We start from the raw sequence: 26,287 nt of genomic DNA on the forward strand, positions 1-26,287 counted from the left end.
TTTGTTTTGTGTTTGGTAATCAATTATTCCTATTACACTTTGAATAAAATTAGATAGTTATTTGTTATAGACGAATACAAAAAATACATTATTGGTAAATTTACGCCGACATTCGACATTTGATTTACTAAGTACGCTCAACAGATTTCCATATGACATTCCATTAATATACATAATAAATTAAACAATTTATTACATTTTATCAGACTAAACATTTTGTTTTTCGCTATGTCATGTTTTGCTAGAGTTTTACATTTCTTTATATATATATTCACATATATATATATATATATATATATTAAATATTCAGATTAAAACACTTTTAGCTTAAGATCTTGGTGTTATTACATGCTATTGTTGTTGTTGTTGTTGTTGCATTTGTTGCTTAGTTTTAAGAGTTGTGCTTAAATATGCGCATATACGAATGTGTGTATGTAGCAGTATGTGAGTGTGTGTGTGTGTGTATTTATCACCCGGAGAGGCTTTTGAATGTTTGTCTTATTGTTAGCTTTATCGTAATGCTTCAGTTATGCTATCATATATGATATACGAATGATTGTAGGCAGGTGGTTGGTGGTTCACTTGACTTTAACTTGAACTCTTCTCTTCACTTCATCTTCTTCCCTTCTCCTCTGACAAATGCTAACTAAGTTCATTTATTCATAATCTAATTGCTAGAGCCTAAGTTAACAACTTAATTTAAAAGAAAAACCCTGAACTAAAGGCAAAAAAAAAAAAAACAGCCAAAACAAACTCTCATTTCAATTTATGCTTGAAGCTAGCTCAAGCCCGTCTCTTGGGCCGACTCCTCGTTTCTTTGGGTGCCATTTTGTGACACATGCAGCTGCCACAGGCGCCTAATCTGCTCGGGCGAGATGCTGTGGCCCGTAAACAGAAACTGCAGCTGGTTGGGATCGCTTCGCCCGCTGAGCAGACGCTCACACGCCGATTCGTAGAGGACATACGGCTTCAGCGTGGTGATCGTTGTGTTCGTCTGCTGGGCCAGGACGCCGGTTATGTGTACATCGTCCACCCAGAAGTAGCCGGCATGCTGGGCGGCCTGATAGAGGCGCTGCACCACGTCCGGCGAGTAGACAATCGCAAAGCCCGGACAATACGGCGGATAATAGTCGTCGGCGAATTCTCTAAAGCTGACGCGCCACTTGGACTACAAATGGAAAAGGAATAGGTATTAGTTTAGATTAGATATGGCTTTTAGATATGGCTACTTACGCGATAGGAGCGCTTCACTCGCGACCTCAGCTCGGGCCGGCAGAAGAGCAGATCGTGCGGCTGCTGGAGCAGGCCACGCAGCGAGCTGGAGCTGGTGCGATTCGTGGTGGACAGCAGCTGGATGAGAAGCGGCGTATTCACATAGACATCGTCGTCCACCTTGATCAACAGTTGGGCGTGCGAGCAGCTGCTGTTGAACCACTTGAATGCCATCACATGCTTGTAGGTCATGTTGCGGTACGCATCCTGAAAGTTGCCCTGCACCATGTCCGCATGCCGCGCATTCTCCAGCTCCAGGGCTAGCTGCAGCTGTTGATCCGCCTGCGACACGGCGCCCAGCAGGAAGACAACGCGCAGCGGCATTGGGGCAGACGTCATGCTCGATCCGCCCCACGTTTCGCGTATCAGCGAGCGTTTCTCGGCATTCCACGGCGCCGTGTGCACCAGGATAAGCGCCTGGATATGCGACTCACAGGCAGGCTGTGCCATCAGATATGCAAAGTGATGCAGATCGATCAGCTGGCTGGCATCCGAGGATAACTGCGTGGCTGGAGCTGGCGGAGACGACGGCGACGACGCCGAGGCTGAGGCTGAGAGCGAGGCTGACGGCGATCGACTGGCCGCAGTGGGCATGGGAGCGGGCGTAGCCGCGTTGTCTAGACTAACTAGGCTAGGGCTATAATAATAATAACTACTAAGGTTGCTAATAAGTTGCTGAGTGCGACTAGGGTCGTGTATTTGGTTTGGTTTACTGCCATTGGCACTCGGTTGCGATTGCTGCTGCATTTGCATTTGCACTTGCATTTGTGTGGCTGGTATCACAGAGCTGACGGCGTACGCCTCCTCCGTGTCCGGCTGGTGCACGGCGATCAGCCAAATGCCGAATGCCAGAAAGAAGCAGATGAACAGAAAGCGTTTCACCATCATTCTAATGCTGTTCCAGCCGCTGTTGTTGTTGTTGTTATTGTTGTGGGTTCTGAAGCGATTAACTGCATCCATTGGGCTGCGCATCGTTTTGTACTTTGCCATCTTTCTGTGCGCACCTCAAACGGAAGCGTTTTCTGCGTGGCTTTGCCATTTAATTGACAATCGATGTGGCTGCAACGGGACGAAGTAAATAAACAAATATAACATTAATTGAATTACACACAAGTACAGTGAAAACTCTCTAAGCAGAATGGGAGCACCTAATCTGCAGTTGTTGTATATTTTGTTTCATGATTAAGACTTAATCATTTCCCTTTCTTTTTCTTTTCAATTTCCTGTATAATTTTTATATATTTGCTCATTTATTTTTTATATGATCTCATAATATTATATATATTTAGTTTTAATATAAGCTCTGTACACTAGTTAAGACTCAGGTGCCTTTTATATATAGTTCTTTGAGTTAACGTTTTAGTTTCTGTTCTCAGAGTCCTTTGAGGGTATTATAAAATTTTTCATGAAATGTGTAACGCATAGAGGGTGACATCTACGACTCCATAAAGTATAAATATTCTAGATCAGCCGAGTTGACAAGTCTATCCGTCAGTCTTTACGACCGTGTGGCCTTCCTGTTGCCCATCCGTCCGTCCGACTGTCCCTGAGTCCAGCTGCCCCTTTCTATGCGAACTAGTCTCTCAGTTTTAAGCTATCATCTTCAAACTATGCGTAAGTCCGGATCAGACTAGTATAGCATATAGCTACATAGGAACGACCGGCTAGACAGTAGGTTCTTGTGGGGACAACTGAATTTTATCCGAGTAGAAGCCGAACTTAATTTGTTCAAAGGCACATTTCAAGACATGATTTGTTGTTTTGTGTCCGCTTAAAAGGAATGTCCTTTAGTTAAGTTTTCACTGTGCGACGACTTGAAGAGGTACTTTTATTTTTTTTTTTTTTGCGGCGCTATCAATCAGCGATTTATCTGCAGCAAGCGCACAGGTGCGAAGAATAAACATTAATTTAATTGAGCACGCCATGACCTAAGCACCCCCAAGAAGGCTGAGAAGGGGGCACACACACACAGAGAGGGGGAGGGGGGGTAAAGGACAAGTTAATTTCGCCAGAATGTGTGTTGGCAACTGGCGAAAGGACGCGCAACAAAAATGTCCCAGTCCGAGTCCGAGTCCGAGTCCGAGTTCAATCAGCCACATCCAACCCTGTTATTGATAACTGCGCACAGTGCTGAGCAGTTTGGCCATTTTCAAGCTGACTCTGGTTAGATAATGTAGCTAGAAATGCAGACTGCAAAGCGGCAAGCAGTTGCAGTTATTTATTTCTCCAGCTGTACTGGAAGCTTTCAGGTTATCTTAAATTAAATAATATTATCTTAAATAACTAACTACCCAAACAGAAAATATGAAAAAATGAAGCGAACTCTTTGAATACTCGAGCTTTCTGCTAGACATGAGGAGAACTTGGCTCGGCTTAATCAGCTTTTCGAGCTGATCAATAATATAGAGTATATATATATTGTGAGGAACTATATATATATTGTGAGAGAGTATATATATATGTTGGGAGAGAGTATATTGAAAGTAAGAGCGAGACCTCCATCTGCCTGTTATTAATCATTTGCAGGTTTTAATAAAATAAAAAGCAAATTGATTATTTCAAAAATAGCTCAAAAACTTGACGAGTTATGGTTCAAACCAAAATCTGGTTTCCAAAGCTATGCCAAACCAGGTTCCAGTAACGAACCTAGAGATTTTTTTTTATTTTCTAAAGAAAACCCATTTACAGTCTGTTTCACAATTTGGGCGGAAGTAAGTGGTAACTTGTTGCTGATAAGTTCAATCAATAAGAAGGGTTAGTTAGCTTAAAGACCCACGACTGGGACTATCTATGCGCTGTAGGGAAAGGTCAGCGACTGACGTCAACGGAATCGATGCGCTTCGCTTTGATTTGCCGCAACGCACACACACCTGTCATAATTAATACGCATGCAAAACAGAAAGCAGGTAATAGAGAAAGAAAACACCTGATGGATTCCATCGAGTGCCTGCAATGCGGTCAGCCGTACCCGATTGGCTTCCCGCCCCACCCCCTTAGACGGTTTGCAGGGTATGTACTCATGATCGGTTCGCTGCGCTTATCGTGGCACTTTGACGCAACTTCAGACAGAACTGAGTTTTCGGGCACTCGTGTTGTCCGATAGTGGCTCCTAATGATAGCAGAGCACTCAAAAAGTGGGCGAGGCGTCATTAGTCAAAAAGCGATAAAGAACGACCAAAGCAGCTGTTAACAATCAGACAAACAAAATAGAAGGAACACAAAGCACTTTCTGATTAAAAATAAAAAGGCTTTGCGAACAAAGAGCTACTTTTTATTGTATTTCGATGTTGCACAAAATTGTTAAGGTTGGGTTTCAGATCGTATCATAGAACAAAATGATTTTTGTTTTTGTTTTAATATTGTTCGAATGAAATCATATAACAAAGTTTCGAATTTTGATAAGATTGCGCTTAAATGGGCGAAGCCTAATATCTCTTTACAAAAAAACAGGTTTGCGTATGTGTGTGTGTGGATGTGTGTGCGTTTGTGTGTATGTGTGTATGAGTGTGGCCGTGTATGTATATGTATGCATTCATGTATATATGTATAAATGCAAGTTTGTTGTCTTATATCAGACTCAAACCAAGCCAAGGTTTTGGTGTGCTGCAATTTTAAATAAAACGAATTTCTTCCAAGTGCCCTACTCCTCGATTCTCAAAAATTTAAGTAGGCCCTGCTGAAATTCAACAAGGCAGGAAACTCCAGCGAGCTGTGGAGGAGCAACTTCTCGCGGTGGAGCAGGAGGAGGTGGGGCAGGTAAGTAGATATGTATGTAGATGTAGGTATGTATGTAGGTATATATGTAGGTATGTATGTAGATGTAGGTATGTATGTAGGTATGTATGTAGGTATGTATGTAGGTATGTAGGTATGTAGGTATGTATGTATGTATGTATGTATGTATGTATGTATGTATGTATGTATGTATGTATGTATGTGTGTATATATGTATGTATGTATGTCTGTATTTATGTGTACATGTATGCATGTGTGCATGTATGTATGTATGTATGTGTACATGCTTGTTTATATGTATGTATGTATGCATGTGCGCATGCCTGTATGTTTGCATACATGCAAAACAAACATGCATACATGTATAATGAAATAGGCAACCACAAGTTCCACACTTTTCACAAAAATTAGGCTCAAAGATCTTTCTTAAACTCATTTGGAAATGTTTATGTAAGTTTTAACTAATTTTTTTAGCAATGAATGTATTTCTATTACACCTTGTCCCATTTTCGCAGCTTTAACTTGCTGGGTATAAGCAATAAAAAAATAGCTAGTATATTATAGTTCCTTTTGTATTTGCAACAAAAAAGTTGTTCTGATCTTTTCTGCGAGAGATACTTTCTACAAAACTTTGCCAGGTTTCATTAAGCTAATCGACTAAAAAATTTGTTTAAGACAGTTTTATAATTGATAAAGAGTGCATATACAATATACATATATGTATACATGCACATGTAAGATTGTCAGCTTTACCTAAGCTGGGAGCTGCTTCGCCAGCTTTGGACCTGTTCGCATTCATTTCCGGCTGTCTCGTCATAAATTTAATATATTATTCAAGATTTACGCTAAGCGGCGGCTGTCGGGAGCACGTCGTGACGTGTTGCCACAAAAGGCAGCTGCGCCGTTTGCCAGTCGGGCACGTAGCTGCAACTTCACACAGACTCGGTCACATGCACACAGCCTTGTGCGTTAAGTGTAATTGAAATTTGCGGCGTCTAGATTGTTAAAAAAGCAATTCCAAAGAAATTCACCACACATAACACGTGTCCATATCTATACATGCACTCGCATATCTCTATAAACGTAAGTGTTTGCCCGAACTGTTTGTTGATTAACACATCGAACTTTTCTGCAGCTGTTACCTTTTGTGTTGTAAGAAATTCCACCCGCAATTGTGAAAAATTGATGGAATAAGCTTTGGGCTTAATCAGCTTCTTATTCACTTTTTAAACATTTGTAAAATAATGTAAATCTACTAAAAATCTTTCTGCAACTGTTTGTTGGTCAACGCATTGGAAGAAATTCCACGCACAATTGTGGAAAATTGCTCAAATTTTCTTTTACTTAGGTCAGATTCTTATTTACTCTCGAACTTTTTACTTTAAACGTTTACAAAACAACATAAATGTTCCTCAAGTTTCATCAAAAAAATAGATGAAAATCTGACTGAATGAATGAAAAATAATTTCCACGGGGAAACCCGCTAGAATTTTCTGCAGTAGTTACTTTTTGTGTCGCTTGTATTATAGAAAATTTGTAGAAATTTCATTTCTTTAGTTCAGCTTCCCATTAACTCTCGATTTCTTCTGCTAGTTCCCTTTGCAAGTCGATGCCATGAAAAACTAACTTATGAATGAATGAAAAGTATTTTTTCTACGGAAAATCCGAATACTATTTGCCAGTGATAAACGCAACTGATTTCAATTGGAGGAATTGGCTGGTCGAGTTGTGGTCTACGTTCGCGATAAGATATGCGTTTGTCAATCGATAAGCGATAGGCGATAAGCGATTGCCAGCGATAGCATGGATTGCTTGATTACTGCAAAGCAATTAATCTTTATTATTGCTAAATTTCAGTTGCCAAGCTGTTGGGCCAATTTTCCGAGTTCCCTTGTGTTTAGTATTGAAAATGCTGATCAATATCTAGATTGGAGCTGCTTTTTAAAGCCGTTACAAAGTTCATGGCAAAGGTTATTAAAGAAGCATGAATAACAGAGGAGTGCGACGGGGGCTAGTCGGGGGCGGGGGACTGGCAATAAAATTTTAACATTCATGTAAATGCGCGGCTCGGCGGTCGGGGCATACCCAGCCGTAGACAAGGGTTGCGGTTGCCGGTGCGACGAAGCATGGCATAGGGCGCCTAGACACGCAACAAGCCTGCCCCGCCCAGCCCTGGCATGTCCTGCCGTGGCCAGGACAGCAGCCCAACAACAAGCTGCATAACAATTTAGCGGCGCCCCAAATGGATGACGTCAGCGCGCTGCGAGAGTATGAGGAAGAGAGAGGGAGCGTCATATTTTTTCTTCTTCATTTTCGCCTTTCAATGTGAGAAACAAGAAAACATTTGGAATTATCTTTGAAGTGCCGAAGATTTAAATACCCTTGAAGTGGAATCGATTTGTGTTAGAAATCAATTTACTTACAGTTAGGTAAGTCCCGGTTGTCGCTGTAATCACAAGAAAATGGCTGCTTAAGAGCACGGCCGTTCATTATGACTTACACGTTCGAATAGGAAGATTTTCTCCTTCTATGTACTTCTCTGTTTTTATGCTATATATGTATATATGCTATACTCTGAACGCCATACAACACTTCCCTGGCCACACCATGCAGCCCTTACTAACAAACACTTTATCGTTCACAATCAAAAATAATAACAATTAGTAGAACATACATATACATATTTCGACCCAGTTTTTTATCAATTATTTGAAGATCTGTTCTTATCCAAGTCATTCCATTCTAGTTTTCCAGTTTTAAGTCCAGAGCTCAACTACCCAAACTCTGATCTGATAAAAATATATATTTTCGTACTCGCGATGATCTTTAGCAAAGATTGGAAATTTAAACCAGTTCAAACAAACTTCATCAATGATTAGAATTTGTTTTTTCAAATGCCAATTGATAGTTTTCATTCGTGCAAGTTTAAAATACTACAGCATTCGAAAACCAAACTCTTTTTACCCGATTTATAGTTATAAGAAATTCATAAATTGTCTATGGTATATACTATGCATATTATTTGAAGATGTGCCTTCATATTCTTTGATTTACAAACCCTAACTATCACAAATATAATCAAATTAAAGAGCTTGCTTAGAATGTCAGTGAATGGTTTCGATTTGAGCGACTTCAAAAATAAGTGTCTGACATTATTTAACCGAACTATTCCAATAACAAATTGACAAAACTCTTTCTCAGGGCATAAACATGAATTACAAGTCCGGAGACTTTGACCTTTGCGAAAAATTGCAGTGCCAAGAAAGATGGCCCGATAGAGAAGGATCTTCCAAAAGAGAGAGAGAAAGGGAATGGGGGTTGTCCAAAGGCAAAAATTCTAAAGATTTCCAGAGTATAGCGTGACTTAATAATTAAATTAATTTCATGGCAATTTTTAAAAGAGATTGGCAAGCGATTGGCCTGGTTTTACATTTTTAAACGAAACGCAGCGCAGCTTTTGTTAAAAATTGGCTAATTCAAGCGTTGCCAAACTGACGAAACTCAGTGTAAGGCGGAAACGCATTCCACTTTGTGCCAGTGCAGTTTTTAGCTATAAATTAACTATGCAACAATAAGGTACTCTAGAGAGAGAGAGAGAGAGAGAGAGAGAGAGAGAGAGAGAGAGGGGGGGGGGGGGGGGGGGGGCAGCAGACTTGGGCAAAGAACGGGCCAGACATTTGGCCCACAGTTGGGCCCAAATGTTCGAGCCTGGACTTGGCATGGATTTGACCTGCCTGCCCGTCGGAATTGGCATTGGAATTTTCCGCTCCTTTTGCAATTTATGCATTTTGCACTCGATAAAAAAAAAAAAAATAAAACAGAAAAAACCGGCGCCAAGCGATGTTTTTCCTATTTCAAGTCGAAGGTTAGATTATATCGCTGCAGTTTTTGGGGGCAACATTTTTATTGTTGTTGTTGTCGTCTATTGTTTATCGAGGCTTCCCCCCCCCCCCCCCCCCTTCGCGTCACCCACCACACTGGCTGTCCCTCTGGTTTATAAATGGCTTTCACTCACTCAGCAGGCAGCAGGTTGGCAAAATAACTTGGCTGCTGGCCAAAAGGCCAGGCACACACTTGCCCAGAATGCAGGGTAAACAAGTGTGCGAGCATTTTCATGGGATTTTCTCAATAGCATTTTGATATGATGTGTTGCTACCTATGTACACGTGTGTGTGTGTGTGTGGGTAACTGTTCGTGTGCCAATGTAATTGTTATAAATTCTGGCTGGAAATGTGTTTAGCACCTCTCCGACTAGACACACACAGACACATGCATGCATGTTTATTTGAGCACACATGAGATTAATAAACATGTTTATTTATTTATTTGCACAACTATTGCCACTCGAAGAGCTCTCGTAACTCGCGAAAGCGAAAACAACTGCAACAAGCTGTAATAGCATATATATAAATATAAGTATCTATAGCTATATTCATTCATACATATACATATACATATCCATGTTTGAATGTGCATTTTGAGGTAGCTAATAGTTTGGAGCTGCGTTAAAAGCGAAATCGAGCCGACGCTGTAGTGTTAAATGCTCGACTTACAGATACCCTTGATACAATTTGAAAGTATGGGTACTCAGACCAAAAAGCTTAGCTCTACTTTTAATTATGATATTTCTCGAAACTATAAAAAAGTTTTGAGCTCGATCTACCAAGGGAATATATTTTTCCAGTTTAAAATCTAAAAATCGATACTTATCGATGCAATATGAAAATCAACATCGATATTTATCGATACTTGGGAAATGGTGTAGGATGGTGTATATAAGTTAATTCCAAAGTTTATTAAACGATGAAAAAAATATAATTTTTAGGGAAGCAAGACTTCCTTTATTTGATGTTAATTTGCAACTAAATAAACTTAAATCAATTCTAGCCCTAGTAACCTGTGGCTTAGCGGCAGCGGCGTTGGCAGCGGCGTCGCTGCTGATGTTGTTGGCCCGTTGGGCAATTCTTCTTGGAATTTTCGGCGGTTGCCAGTCGGCGCGTGGAGGAAATGGCACAGACACCAAGTCAGCATTTTGCTGCACTTCTTATGAGGTGTTGCAATGCTTCTTATTGGGACTGTATGAATTTATTTGTTGTTAACTCTTCCCCCTTTGATTTAAGCTTGTCCTCAAGCGATCATCAGAAGAAAGGTATGTTGTTGAACCTGAGGTTGTTGGCATCTGTATTTTGTATTTGGATATGTGCTGGTTCTTTTTTGGGTCTCTCTTGTTCTTTGTTCAGTTGCAATATTATATTTTTCTTATTTTTCTTCATTACGTGTAATACACAGGTAAGAAGGATGGCTACTGTGAACAGAGTTATGAAACCGACTCTATTTGCTATAGAGTGCGTCTGAAGTTTTTGCATGTTTTTAATGTTGTTGATGTGCAATTCTTCTAATGCTTCCAGAGAAAGAATCTTTATTCTTTCGTTTTCTATTGGGGTTATTTGTATTGTGGGATTTCCTGGGGTCATGACGGTGACCTCTAGGTTGCTGAACTCTTGTTTGTTGATGAATAAGGTTTCGTTCCAGAAGTTAATCATGTAGGTGCCTCTCACGCGTTTCTTCTCTTTTTGCCATCTAATAGTGCCGTTGAAGTCGTTCACTAGTATAAGTCCCTCGTCGATTTCCTCGATCTCCGGGATATGATCTGCATTGCTAAAGCCACAGAGCGCTTGCTCTCCGCTAACTAACTTAGGTATACAATTATTATTGTTCAAGTTTACAATTTTTGATTTGTTACAAATTTTAATATTATGGTATCTTTTACAATTGTTGTTTATGCCATAGATTGTTTTATTACAATGAAACAGTTCGTTAAATTCTAAATTTATTATATTGTTGTTTTTCACTACTGGCTTTATTATAGTATTTTTGCATTCTATTTCTTCTAAATTTGGAATTTTTACAATATAAAACAGAGTGGTTCCATTATGCAAAATGGATACATCTGCGAATTCTAGCATTTCTTCAATATTTAAAGGTGGCATGTTGCTTTTATTAAAGTTATCGTTTACTATCTCTATTTCTTTTTCGCCAAGTAGGAATGTATTTATTAAATTCAATTTCGCCCATTGTATGGCGTACTTAATATTAATTATTTCTTCTTTTATGAGCCTAATTTGATTTTGTAAGCTAATAGCTATCTCATCACTTATGAGAGATTCCTTTCTTATGCTATTGGTTAAATCGTTTGAGATTTTCGTGAGTTTATTAATTCGATCTTCTAATTGCCTGTTTATGATAAGCTGTTTATTGTCGTTTTCTATAAGTTTATTTATGTTGTCAGTAAGCATTATTAAGTCGTCATTGTCCGGGCTGCCGGCTACATACTTCCAAGCTGTGCCTATAATGTTGATCGCTCTAGTCTTTCGTTTATGGAAAAGTGATATTGTGTCGAAAGTGACAATAGCTTGCGTTATTTCGTGACGTAAAGTGTGGTATAAAGTATTGGTTGTTAAGTCTTTTTCGGTGTAAAAAAGGAGATTATCTAATGCGTTTTTAATCTGTTCTAGCTCTATGACTTGTACGATTCGTGTTGTCGATGTCTGTAGTTTCCCTATTCCTTTTAGAATTGTAATTGTTTGTGCGTCTGTGTAGTTCAAAATTTCCAAGTGTCCTTCTGTTGCTTTTATTGTCATCATTAATAGGAATCTGTAATTTTTATGTATTTTTTATATTGCTTTTATGTATTACTTTGTCAGTTGTTGTTAGTACGGTTGTGTTTCTATTTTCTTTAACTATTTCCTTTTTGTATCTGGGTGACAGTTTGGTACCTAATCTGGTATTGACTTTGACGAATATTTCTTGACCCGGTATGTAAGTTCGTATGTCGTTACGTTTTTTGTTATGATTCTGCATGTCGGTCGATTGTTTCTGTTTGAGTCTGTCAATGTTCTCCTTCCTAGCTTTTTCGTATTGGTCTGGGTCCGTAGTCACGTTTCTGCCGAAGAATATGTCTAATGGTCTCTTGTTAGTTGTCGAGTGTATAGTGTAGTTGTAGTCGTATATTGATTTGTTGAGTAGTTCTTCGAATGTTCTGTATTCCTGTTTTCTTTTGTTGCATCTCATTATGTCTGATAGTGTTGAATGAAATCGTTCTACCTGACCGTTCACTGCGCTTTTGTAGGGTGGTGTTTTATAAACTTCTATATTTAATTGGTCCTGCATCATGAAAGTGATTGAGGCTGAATTAAGGGATTTTTCGTTATCTATTACAACTACTTTAGGTACGCCAAAATAAAAAAGGATTTCATGAAGTGGTTTTTTAATGTCTTCTATTGCCCTAGATTTGATAATTCGTCCCTGAGCTAATTTCGAGAATTTGTCTACTGCTGTTAGTACTAAGTTCTTTTCTGTCGTGTATATGTCGATGTGGATTGTATGTCCTGGGTATTCGGGGATTGGTGTTTCTTTGAGTTTTGGGTTAGTGGGATGCCTATCGTATTTTTCTTCTTTACAAACCTGACACTGTTTGACTAATTCTGTTATTCGTTGCTTCATTTTTGGGAAATAGAATCTTTCGGACAATTGCATTTTGTTTTCTAGTGCGTTGCGGTGGGCTCTGTTGTGCGTAACCAATATCTTCTCATCTTGTTCTGTTTCATTTGTTAAATCTTTTACTTGAGACTGTGTGAATCTAATCTTGAAGTTCCTAAAATGTTGGGGATATATCTGCTGAATTTGGTTCATTATTTCTTCTGAAGTTATTATTCCGTTGATTACGGATGGGTTTAGATGAGCTTTCAGTATTTGCCTGAGGTCGTGTTCTGAGAAGTTTGGTCGAGTAATTGTATGCCTATGGAATGTTGGGAATGGGATATGGAATTCGTAATTTGTTTCGTTGGCTCTACTGAGAAATATCTGGTTTTTGAATACGTTGATTGGAGCTTCTATGCTCGGAATTAAGTTGTGGCTTGAACTGTCTGCACTGTGCTGGGTGGAGGCTACTGATCCAATATTATTGATCACGGGGATACGTGATAGCGCATCGGCTACAATGTTATCCCTACCTGGCTTATAGAGGAGTTCGTAATCAAACTCTTCTAGGTAAGCTTTCCACCTCTTTATCCTAGCGTTGCCATTCCAACTGCTAAGAGAGTGGGTTAAGGGTTGATGGTCGGTGTATATTTTTACACTCGCTTTACCGTAGAGGTAATTCTTGAGGGCTTTTAAGGCCCAAATTATTGCCAACATTTCCCTTTCATTGGTGGCGTAGTTCTCCTCTGTTTTAGAGAGAGTTCTAGAGAGGAAACAAATGGGTCGCTTGTTCTGGGATAGGACAGCCCCAATAGCAAAGTTGGATGCATCTGTTGTCAGATGAAATTCTTTGCTGAAGTCTGGGTAATGAAGTATTACCTCATTCGAAACTAGGGAATTTTTTATTTTATTGAATGCTTCGATCGCTTCTTCGTTGAGATTAATGAGCTTTTTAGCTGATTGATTTTTGGACACGCGTCCATCTTCCCCTCTTAAAAGAGAGGTTAGGGGCTTTGCTAGCTTAGCGAAGTCTTTTATAAACCTCCTATAATAGCTGGCAAGGCCAATAAACGATCTTAAATCTTTGAGTGTTTTTGGAAGTGGGTACTTTCTTATTGTCTCAATTTTGTTTGGATTAGTTTCTATCCCCTTGTCTGAGATGACAAATCCCAGGAATTCTACTCTGCTTTTAAAGAACTCGCATTTGTCCAACTGACATTTCATGTTGGCTTCTTGTAGAGTTCTGAATATGGCGGCGAGGTGCTGCGCATGCGATTCATCATCTTTGCTAAAGATAATGATATCGTCAATATAAATGAAGCATATTTTTCCAATATGCTCACGAAGGATGTCGTCAAGAGCTCTCTGGAAAATTGAGGGCGCATTCTTGAGACCGAATGGGAGTCGTGTAAACTCGTATTTTCCGTTGTTAACGGAGAAGGCAGTTTTTTCTATGTCTGACTCCTTAAGGGGTATTTGATGAAAGCCACTTTTCAAATCTAAGACAGAGAAAACTTTGTTATTGCCTAGCTGTGCTAGTACCTCGTTGATTTCGGGTATAGGGTATTTGTCTGCGGTAGTTTCTTTATTTAGTTTCCTGTAGTCTATAACCATGCGATATTTCTTTTGCCCGGAGGCATCTAATTTTTTCGGAACAATCCACACAGGTGAATTGTACGGGGATCGGGAGGGTCGGATGATTCCGTCCTCTAAAAGTTCTTTGATTTGGCTGTGTACTTCGTCTTTTAAAGACATTGGAAATTGGTAGAATTTTGAATATATGGGGGAGTCGTTTTTTGTTCGAATCTCTGCTCTGACGTTGGTTGTGTATGTCAGTTTTTCGTCCGGATTGGCAAATAGGTGTGGGTGCATTTTAACTAGTTGATTAAGGCTATTTTTTTGTTCGTTTGTCATATGTTCTGTCCGTGGTATTACCGTGTTGACCGCCTCTATTTTTTTCTGTTTAATGGGTATGCAAATGTTGTTCTTGATTATTAGTAGATTCTTGCTGCTTTGTATCACAGCATCTAGTTCCTTTAGACTATCGTTACCTAATATGGCGTCAAATGATTTTAGGGTGGGTAAGAGAAAGAATTTTATTTTTATATCGTTTCTATTAAAAAGATTAGCGAACTTGTGGTGTGTAATTTTAATGCTTCCGCCGACTGTGACGGCTTCAAAGGGTTTTTCGTTTGGAATAGGCTCGGACACGAATTTTGGTTGGACGTAATTTCGGTTTGATCCTGTATCTATTAGTATTTTGAGTAATTTTCCGCTCCCCATCTTACATTCTATGTAAGGAAGAGAGGAGCTCTTTATCCTAAAAAATTAATGTCTGAGTGTTCGTATTGGGTATTTTGTCCGTCATCTGTTTCTTCAATTTGTTGGGCGTATTCGTTTAATGGTTGTTCGTATTCAGTCTGCTGTTCGTAATTTAGCATTGATTGTACGTATTCCTCCATAGTCACATAGTTGTCGGTGTTTTCTGTCTCCGTCTGTTCTTCTCCTGTTTGTATGTTGAAATTTCTTTGTTTTTTGTCCGTGGCGTTTGTTGGTGGTGGAGGTCTTTTCCCTACTTCAAAATTGGGTCTGTTCATGTAGTTTATCATCCTCGTGCGGATGCTTTGGTCCACGTCCATTGGCTCAGGACGTGGTTGGGGTTTTGGTGCAGAAGGTCTATTGGGTATGTATACCTGTTGTGGTTGTGTCTGGTAGGTTCGTTGGTTGGGATATTGTGGAATCGGTCCATTATTGTTGTAAGTCGGTGGTCCATGGTTTGTATTGGTTGGCCAAGGTGTATGGATCGGGAGTTGGGGCCTGAAGCTAATGGGTGGTGGCCTAAAAGTTTGAGCGAAATGAGGCTGAGCTGTTCGAGGTGGCAGTGTAGGTGGTGGTATATTTCTATTTGGGTTTCTGGCATGTGTCTGTTGATTTCTATTCAAAGCCATGTTAGTGCGATAGCTTTGATTCTCTAGTTTTAAACAATAGTGAAGGGCTGAAGGTAGATCTGCTGGCTCCTTTATTCCAAGAATCCGTGGTAAATCTCCCTTCAAACCTCTAATGAAGGTATCTAATGCTTTATCTCGGTATATTTTTGTCATAAGGGTTTCGGATTCCCTATTTAATTCCATGCAGCCTACTTTATTTAATATCAGCGACAAGTGGTTGTAAACGACCTGGTAAAATTCTTCTACTGTTTGGTTGTTACCTTGCACTAACATTGTCATCTGATATTCTAATGTTCCCAGATCTCTTTTGTCTGCGTAGTGCAGCGTGAGACATTTGGAGATAGCGCTCCAATTTAGGGGAACATTATACGACTCGAGGGCCGTGTCGGCATTGCCAGTGATTTTGTTTCTCACTGTATGCAATATGCCAAAGTATTTTGGCGAACCTGCCTCAGCTGCATAGGCTGAGAGTATACGATCTACACTCTTCTTCCATGAGCTAAATTCTGCTGGATTACCGGAGAATTCTCTGAGGCTTTTAACTATGTCCGGAACTCTGTCTAAGTCATTCAAATTGTGGTTGGCAGTTATTGTTTGGTCGTCTACGTCACTAAACTCCCTAGAGGGGTTGACTAACTGCTTTACCAATGTCGGCAGTTGTTGTGCCAAAATCTGGCTAACCGTGGCTGCTATTATCTGTTCTGCGTTATTTGCCATGACTCTATTTTGTAAATGTTCGTTTTGTCTGTCGATATGTCGTTGTTGCTGTCTGTTCGAGTTATGTCCGCCTACCTGTGGTTGATCTGATACTATTGGGGGCCTAACTAAATTGCTTTCATTAGCCATAAACGAGATATATTACTTATGTTGTATATTTTAAGATATTTTCGAAGTATATTTAAATCTAGTGTTAGTTTTTTACTCTATATTTTACTTGAATTTTCGATCGTTTTGTTTTCTTTTTAAAACCAGTGGCTGGTTTCTTCCTTCTACTTTGGAGGGTCCCTTGGGAGTCGCAAAGTTGGAAATAATTTATACTACGTTCGTAGTCTTTATATTTGTTGATCGTTTTACACTTTTTTATCTTGCTTATCGTTCTACAATTTTTAGTATTTATTATTCTTATAACTTTTGTGTTAGTTGTTCGTTTGTTTTTTTTTTTTTTTTTTGTTTCACTTAATTTCTAACTTACAGTACTATTCCTGATGTGGCAACCTCCCCTGCCGGTCCGGATTTCATCCTTTTTGAAGCCTTTGGGTATCTACTGGGGATCCTGCGACCAGTCTTTGTTGAGAGTATCCTGCGGGCGGGCCTTACAAGATGCGTTGTCCACCGATGGGCAAAATTGAACAATTAAGTTCCAATTGCCTTTCGCGAATTTAACCGATCGTTGAATTTAATCGACGAGAGTTGCACTGGTTTTATTTTCGCGTATAACCGACTAACGCGTACGTAGAAGCGTTTTGTTCTGTTGTAACACGAGCCGGTCCCTGCTCGGGCGCCAGTTAATTCCAAAGTTTATTAAACGATGAAAAAAATATAATTTTTAGGGAAGCAAGACTTCCTTTATTTGATGTTAATTTGCAACTAAATAAACTTAAATCAATTCTAGCCCTAGTAACCTGTGGCTTAGCGGCAGCGGCGTTGGCAGCGGCGTCGCTGCTGATGTTGTTGGCCCGTTGGGCAATTCTTCTTGGAATTTTCGGCGGTTGCCAGTCGGCGCGTGGAGGAAATGGCACAGACACCAAGTCAGCATTTTGCTGCACTTCTTATGAGGTGTTGCAATGCTTCTTATTGGGACTGTATGAATTTATTTGTTGTTAACTTATATTATCTAAACATCAATTATTATCAATACTAGACAAATAATCTAAGCTCGATCTGCGGCAGACAAGAAATGAATATTGCGAATATTGTTTCTAATTTGAAGTCTCAAGCTTTGCAGTCTCCGATCAGACATGCGGGCATAGTGAGATCTCAGCTATGTCAAGAATGTATTTACTCTAAAGACACAACAAGTTTTTGATCTTTTGATCAAAAACATTCTACCACTTTTCGCATTTTTCAATGGGTATTGAAAACGAATAGAAATCGAACGGAATTAGCCAACCCCATTAAGCGAGCGAGAAAATGAAAGCGAAAACTAATTGGCAATTTAATTGGGCAGTCTAAGAGCTGAAATATCTTAATATTAACTCAAGTTACCTTTGCCTTAAGCTTTAAATATTCTCTACGTATCCCAAAATCAGTTCAACATAGAAATCAGACAAGCTCGTAACTCAAGCTGATAATACAATTTATTAGAAAACAACACTAGCTACAATATAAAAACATATCCCTTTGGTAGAAATATTCCAAAAGCACAACAACATTTACTCAAACAGAGCACAAGATACTTTAACATGTCCTCCGGTTCTTCCCACATTGATCCCATTGAGATTGAAGAGCCCCGCGTGACGCCGGGCGAGCGAGCGGCCGAGGAGCGCCGGCGGGGCTCGCGCCGAGCGGCACAGATGAGGAACTCACGCGCCGAGTATCTGCGTCCCAATATCGAGATGGTTCGTCGCGAAGCCCAGGAGCTGTATCGCCGTCGTCGGCTGAATGGGAGGCAACGTTCGAGTGGCCAGCAGACCGAGGCGTCGCCGCGCCCGGCCCGAGTGCTGGTGCATGGCGGCCATGTGACCGTGTTGCTTAGGCTGATGCCGCGTAACGCCGGGCATCTGGAGCCGGACTCTGGCACCACAATACGCATGCGCATCGACATACCGGAATCTCCAAGCACCCTGGCAGCGACCCTAAGCTCCGATGCCATCAACGGGCTCGGTGCGAACGCCGGCCCCAACGCATCAACAGTTCTGTCCCGCCCTTCGAATCCGAGCCCATAACGTGGAATATGGGGGGAAACGCGTGTGATATTTAGCAAACATGCAATAATAAAATAAGAAAATGTAAAGTCGGGTATTGTATACAAAGATAGCTGCTTTTACCCGGGACAGGTTAAGAAATCAACACAAAACGAACCTTATTTCACCCATTTTCCGGCAGTGGAAGTGGATATTGACGATTTAGGAGTAGACAATTTAAATATCCAGCTAGATATCCCTGAGAAATAACAGTATGGGGAAGTATTTGTTATACTTAATGGTATTTTCATGCAAAAACTCAATTTTTGGTGATTCTTATGGAAGCCATACCCTTGTGAAGACAGTGAAAACTCTCTTGGCCGGAATGCGACTATAGGGGTAGGGGAGGGGTATCTGCCTTATAGAAGTGTTCCTTAGAAGAGTCTTCACTAGGAAAGTCCGATGCTTAAGATTTAACTTGTATTTAAGGTATCTAATTTTTCTTAACACCTTTATCAAATTCGGACTTTCAAAGTAAACAGGCTCTAGCTGAATCTCAATAGGTCTACCTCTGTTCGTCACGTCTCCCTCCACATCCTCTGATTAGTTATAAGATTATTAACTGTATTTCACGCGTTCAATTCTGAGCTGTGCGTGGTTAACCAATCCCAATGCATATAACAACTATATATATATATATATAGATATTTTCCAGCCATTCGATAAAAAAAAATCGTAATTCCTTTTACAAAGGAAAAACACAAATAAGGGCGTGAATATACATATATCTTGTTTTCCTTCTCGTTAACATGCCGCAATTACAACATGCAATGCAACACGCTCCGCCCCGCCTCCCGCTGCGCGTTTTCTGAGGCGCAACTTTGTCGCGTGGCGCTTGGGCAGCCACATTTTAAGCGCTTAATAAATAACGAAAAATGCAAAATAATATTCCCAGACAGCCAGACAGCCAGCCAGGCAGTCCGCCCGCACGCCAGCTGTGCACCGGATGTGTCGAGCGTCGTATCTATGTTATTTTTCTGGATGTATCTGCATCTGCAATTGTGTGGGCGCAACAAGAAGCAGGCAGGAGGCCGCAAACTTGTTAAGACGTCGGATGCAATCTGCCAGCATTGTGACACACACACACACACACACATTCGCACTCTAGTGCAATTAAGTGTGCGTCATAGAGCTGAGCAGATTTCCACTTATGTGGCAGCTTCGGTTTCCTGCCCCACATGCTCCTATCGCCAACGAAAGTGAATTCAAGCTGCAGAGTTTCAAATAGAGCTCAGATAAAGTCTAAGAAAGGGCAAAACAAGACCTTGAGATACCCTGTTTCCGGCGCTTTGTATCGCTTATTTACTGAAAGCGTGAATTCAGCAGAAATATTCGTTGCATCATGCTTTATATTATGTAGGAATTCCAGATTCCATATCATATATACTTTTCATACGAAGACGCTTAATATTTCTTCATTTTCCTGCAAGCTTTTGCTCAACTGAAAACCTATTTCAGGTGTGTTTTCTATTTCCCTTGCTTTTTACTATAAATAATGAATAATATTGATGGGACGAATTGTAGCAAAAGTTTTTGTTTAGCTGGTGCTAATTTCAGACATATACAAAGCCGCTTGCTCAAACGACATTCATTTTCCACTTTTTCTATTTGTTTTAATACCCATTAAAAATGGGTAAAATGGGTATACATTATACATTGTGCAAATGTATGTAACTGGCAGAAGGGAGCATGTCCGACCCCATTAAGTAAATATATTCTTAATCAACATCAAAAGTCGAGTCGATCTAGCCATGTCCGTCTGTCTGTCCGTTTGTCCGTATTTATGAACGCAAGGATCTCAGAACTTATAAGAGCCAGAGACTGAAATTTGGAACGTAGATCCTTCTTTCCAAGTAATCTATCAAATCGATATATAAATCCTGCTTTCGAGTAAGCTATAAGAGTCTTCAGGGTATCGGCAACTCCCGACTAGAGCCTCTTGATTTCTTTGAGAACAACAAATTACATAAACAAGTGTATAAGGTACAAGTTTTAGTTAGATTTGAACCGGCAACCTTTCGCTTATTAGTTCGACGCTCAGAAACCTAACCTTCTGACGTATTCGCTATTTCTCAAACTTTGAATCTCTACCTTCTCTTTGAAGGCAAAGGGAAGCTTTAGTAAAATTGAACGCTTTCTAGCTTCGAGGAATAAGTCATTAATCAGTTAGTCAGAACAAACAGTTTTATATATTTACATACATAGATGGGTGCAGGATATAAACAAGATAGTTAGTGAAGCCAAGAGAGAGAGAGGGGGTCATAGATGAAAAGAGAGAGGTAGGTACAAAGTGAAACCTAGTCAGCTGCTTTTCCCTTGATTGACAGCGAACGTCGTCGCAAATTGCCAATTAAAAAGTGGCAGCACCCAAAGGAAAATATAAGATAAATATATACATATATATATATATATATATATATATATACACCTATATATATATATATATGCGTTTACAGAGTATGGTAAATTGTGACTGGGATAGCGTGAGGCACGCCCAAGTTGCTGCTAAATAAAATATGAAAACATTTCCTTGTCCTTTGGCTGCGTATGAAAATTTAATTACGCGCATTTTGTTTACATTTTCACGGCTGTCGCCGCTCACAAGTCGCAGCAAATGGGCCAATGACCAGCGGATCCCCTGCACCCTGCACCCTGTCCTCTTCAGGTCCCGAAATGTGCCTCATGCACGCACCATATGAATAACAGGCGGCTGCTTAAATTCAGGGCGTGGCCCTCGATTGGTGTATATATTCATAAAGAGGAGCCTCACGAGTCTGAAATCCCGAATTCCAGCTCTGTCCGTGACTCGTCGAGACGCATTTGGAATGCCAAGCGCTGACTCAACAGCTCGTTTATCAATTGGCTAATAACTTAGGTGATAATACATATTCCCGCTTCTGGTTACCCAAGCATCAGGTTTCCCCATGCATTATGCAGGCAGTTCCAGAAGAAAACACCGCCCTATTAGTTGTGCAACTGTGTTCTATATATAATATAGACAAATTGTAATATATGGAAAAGTCTGAGATTAGCTTACAGGGGGCCAACTATTTTTATCTCTTGTTTACCCGCCATATTAATCTATATATGCTCAGTTGCAGCTTAGCCGCGGCAGACGAATAAAACCTCGCAAATGCACACAAATTAAACAAGAAAGAAATATAGTCGACTTGGGGATACCCTGTGCTCAAAACAAAAGGGAATATATTCCTATTCAAATGTATTCCAAATCGAGCATATACATATAAACTTTATGAGATATAAACTTGGAGATACCCCGTAGTCAGAAACTCACAAAGCAATTCAAATGTATTCCAAAGAAATCTAAGATTAAAACGTACGAAACGGAATTTATATATGTATATACTTTATATAATCTCAAAAGTCATTTGCACTTTGTCCGTTAAGTTTACTCATTCCCAGTATACCCCATTCCACACACTTTCAATGGGTATTGTGTATAAATTGTACAACAGGTAGCCAAGTTCAATATGATGATAATAAAAACACAAAATAGTCCATATGAACACACACACATATGTATGTGGCATATAAATATTTTGATATTTGTTTATAGATTAAACAAACTATAAACTGAATGCCTGAATTCGCGAGTACTTTAGGCAGTTTATAAATGTTATTAACTTAAGACTTTGATGAGGGGAAAGATTAAGTGAACAAGCGCACTAAAAAAATTATAAACAAAATTTGGCACGCTTTGAATTACGGCTAGAATTACAGATATGCGGGGAAAATTGAGCAAACTTGTTTATAAATTAGTTTATAAAACAGAACTCTTTTCTCAACCGATTTTTCTTATAGAACTGCATGATATAGTTCTCTCAGGTTGATAGGATTTAGGTCAAGTGTGTCGAGCATGTTAGAGCTCATAAATGACAAGTTTGATTAGGAATTATTGTAAAACGAAAATATGTTCTACAGAAGAACCGTCCGGCCCTGTGCTCCAAATATTAGATATTATCTCTCCACTAAGTACACGTCCGTGGAAAATTGAAACCTATCCTTATACCCATCTTTATATCCACTGATATTTTAAAATATATTTTGAGTGCATGATATAAAGAACTAAGTGCTTGAATAAATTTTCTCAAAAAACTCTTTGAAATTTAGTTTGTAGCCGATCGGATGGTAAACAAAAAACTTTCATACAAACGTTTTTCGCTATTTTCCCACGCATACGGGTGGAAATTTCCGAAACCCCGCCTTAATGTGCGCCTTCATCATATAAATTAACCACAGTGAAAATTTCAATGTCCTAGCTCTTACGGTTTGGGCTGTGCGTTGATCATCAATCAGTCAATCAATCAGTCAGTCAAGACAGTTTTATAAATAGCGATAGCGATATATGATGGCTATATGCTATAGAAGTCTGATCCGCTTGACTCTAATATGCTACTTCGATTACGATATAGCCTTATATTTCAAATGTCTGCACTAGACGTGACATATTTCCTCAAAAAGTGATAAGACTTTCAGTTGTGATGTGCGAATAAATACAGCTGTCAATGTGTTAATTGTTTTTATCAGACATAGTTGTGCTTAAAATGTGTATTTGCTTAAAGCTCCATTTGACTCTAAAAGCTTGTTACTGCCGGAAGGGTCTGTTTTTATGGGCTATCAAGAAAACATTTGTTAATTACCCGAAAATAGCCTAACCCCACCCTCTCAGCGAACGGGGGTTTAAACAGAGGCGCTGATAAGTGCCGTTAGAACTGCTGCTGATTGGTAGCCGAACGACAGCAACAGGCAGCAGACTGCGCGCCTGTATGTGTGCGTGTGAGTGTGCCCAGTTTTCAAACATGAGTCATTCGCGCAGGAGAGCGTGCGTTAACTGAAAGTAAACTGAGCGAAATAGAAAGCCGAGACATTGTGACGTCACAAGCAGCAGTTGCTTTGCTTTGGGGTTCAATGTACGAGCAGCTATCTGTAGAACATGTTTTTAATGTGTGTTCTCAGCAGAATCAAAGCAAATAAGCAAATTGTGCAATTGCAATATTTAAATACACACACACACACACACACACGTGCATACAGATGAAGCAAATGCAAACAGGCCAAAAATAATGTGAGAGAGAGCCAATTAGCGCGACCAACTTTAGTCAGGTGTTAGCTGAGACGAGCGATGGAAAGGGTAACCGGAGCGGGAGCGCAAGCGGAAGCTTTACACGGAAGCTGCTGAGCAGCGTTTGAACACGTGATGGGAGAAAGCGTTAACGTCAGCAGCAACGCTTTTAAAAATATTAATTGATATGCATTTGCTTATTGCGAAGTAAATATACATACATATGTATGTATATGTGTGTGCATATGTACTCACACACACAAAGAACACGTGAGCGCGTGCGTGTGTGTGTTAAGTAAACATTTGGCGACAGCGTGCAGCCAAGGCCAAGGCTTCGGCAGAAACAAACAACAAGAACAACAATGCGCGCCACTGTCGCCAGTGCTGCCAGCGTCTGTGCCTTAGCAGCTGAACTTGTTCAAGGTCAGCCCCATAAGGCGAGCACCGACGCGACGCGACATGCAAAGCTACCAAAGTTGAAGTGCCAAAAGGAAGCCAGCGCGCAGTAGAAGAGGAAGCAGAAGCAGCCGCCAATGAAATTCCGCAAATAAAACAAATTGAACAGCAGCAGCAACAACAATTACAACAGCTAAAGAGAATGTGCCAAAAGCGTCATATGAAGCATTAACAGTGTTGCCACTTACTCTTTTTATGCCGCCAAATCTGGCCTTTTTCGACTGACAGAAAACTGATTAGTTACAACACAAATAATAACAAAAAGAAAATCAGAATAATATTAAGTAAAATAATAACAATTTGTTTGGTCTGCTATATCATGTTCTTCTCTAAATATGTTGTATGCAAGAGTATTTCATCTTCGGTTTGCGAAAATGAGCTGTTCTTGATTTCAAGCATAGCGCACTTCTTATAGCTTTTTTTTTTTGCTGCCCAAAAAGCTGGCAACACTGAGCATATCAAACAGTTAGCGAGAGTGTGGGTGTAAGAGAGACAAACGCTAGCAGAAAGCGCATGAGAGCGGCGGCGGGCACAACAATGCTGTTCGATGATGCTTACGTTGCTGATAAGAAGCGGCGACACCTTCGCAGCGGGCGACGGTGGCAGGGTACAGGTGGCAGCTATGTCTATAAAAATAGAATAAAGGCAATGTGCATATATGTAGACACCAAGCATATATGTGTATGTGTTTATTAAAATGAACATCATTTTCACGCGTAATTAAATTTATAATTTACATCTCACACTTAATGGCGCATTGGAGCTTTTTTAACCGTTTGGCTGCGATGTCGTTGCCGCAGACGCCGCTGTTGTTGCCGTGGCGCTTTTTATTCGCACATAAAGTGACGGCCGCCCACACACACAGCGACAGAATGGGAGACGGAGAGAGAGAGAGAGAGAGAGAGCAGATTGACAGCCGCTTTCGGGACATCTCAGATAAGAAAGGAAGAAAGGCAAGGAAGAACACAAATTGCAGTCGGCTCCAACCGACTAAGCAATACACTGCTTACAAACTGCACATATTTTCAACTTTCACATATGCGTTGAACACTTTCCTGAATTTAGTTTTGAAAATAGCCAAATAATTGCTGCTGATCAACAATGCATTAAATGCATTAAAGGCAACAGCAATCATCTTCTTTGCGTTACGAGTTGAGTGTCAAAATCATAATGCCCTGTGCAGGACGGGTATAAAAGGGCAACTGCGCTTTTTACTCTTGTTGTTGTAGCGCTGCAGTTTAAATTGTTTTACGCACACATATTATTTTATAGCAACAATAGTCAATTTATATTTAATTGAGCGCAAGGATTTAATTCAGGCAACACGTTTTTAATATCATTTTGAGCACATTGCACTTTGCAAATTGGAATTTGCAATATATATATGTACATATAAATATTTCAAGGCGGCTGCTGTGAGGGTGGAGCACGCACGCACACACACGCATTCACTAGCGCATACACCAACACCAACACACACACACATAGAGGGACACTCACAAGGATGCTCCGTTTGATGCTGAATGCTGCGCGTCGCTTTGGCTCGGCCAATGGAAATTTTCACATTTTCTATTGTTGCTTTCAATCACTTTGTCACGATATGCTGGTATTTTATTGGCATATTTTTGTGCACACGTTTATTAACTGCTAATGGCAATAAAAGAAACAAATCGCGCGCGTAATTTTCACAATATATTGCAGAAAACAGAAATTTAACTTTTTGTGGCGCACGCGCTTCAATTTTGTCCGCTCTTTTTATCCGCGCTTGAGACGTGCGTACTATCTCTTGGAGCAGCCGGCGCACCACTGAGTTCGATGTTACCTTAGTTCGTACACATACGCATGCATTAAAAAAATTTAAACAATTTAACGCCAAACGGCAGACGCGAGAGAGAGTGAAAGAGAGCGAGCGCGTCGACACGCACGCGCTTCCCAATGTTTAAGGCTCGATAATGTGCTATCGATATATCGATAGACTGCCTTGCACAATAATATTTTCCCAGGGCTAAATCAAATTATGTGTTTCAAACGAGAATGTGGTAGTGTAGTGTACACATGTTTTACTTAATTGAGTGTTGTTTCTACACATGTTTTTGTTATATTTATCCGTGCATAATATGACGGCTGTGCGCTAAAAATACCAACAAAAAATGTGTGCGCTGTGATAAATGACATTGCGCATGACGCTAAAAAAGACCAAAAAGTATGCTTTAAAGCAGCCCGCTGCAAGCAAATTTAAATTTGAAAGTGTAAAAACTACAAAAAGCATTTATTCAAATATTGATATTCTTGTTATTAACGAAAAAAAAAACCGGCGGCTTATACGTTTGTTATATGTTAATAATAATTTGCTTGAAAGTAAATACCAAACAAAAATTTGCCCTAAAATATAAGCCAAAAATACAAAAACA

At 39.9% G+C, this 26,287-nt stretch overlaps 1 protein-coding gene across 2 annotated transcripts; it reads right to left on the reverse strand.

Moving 5' to 3' along the window:
• On the reverse strand, nt 1-25,819 carry LOC6636597 (beta-1,3-galactosyltransferase brn). Of its 2 annotated transcripts, none has more exons than XM_015168344.3 (3): nt 25,377-25,819; nt 1,234-2,331; nt 1-1,168 (listed from the first exon to the last, which is right to left on the reverse strand). In XM_015168344.3, the coding sequence occupies exons 2-3, from the start codon at nt 2,260-2,262 to the stop codon at nt 779-781; spliced, it is 1,419 nt and encodes a 472-aa protein (XP_015023830.1). In that variant the 5' UTR covers nt 2,263-2,331; nt 25,377-25,819; the 3' UTR covers nt 1-778. The 2 variants fall into 2 exon arrangements, with proteins under 2 accessions (XP_015023830.1, XP_070064672.1); XM_070208571.1 differs by lacking the exon at nt 25,377-25,819 and adding an exon at nt 16,627-16,924.
• Nucleotides 25,820-26,287: the final 468 nt, after the last annotated feature.

This window comes from Drosophila virilis, chromosome 3 (genome assembly GCF_030788295.1).
Source record: "Drosophila virilis strain 15010-1051.87 chromosome 3, Dvir_AGI_RSII-ME, whole genome shotgun sequence".
NCBI classification, from domain to species: Eukaryota; Metazoa; Arthropoda; class Insecta; order Diptera; family Drosophilidae; genus Drosophila; species Drosophila virilis.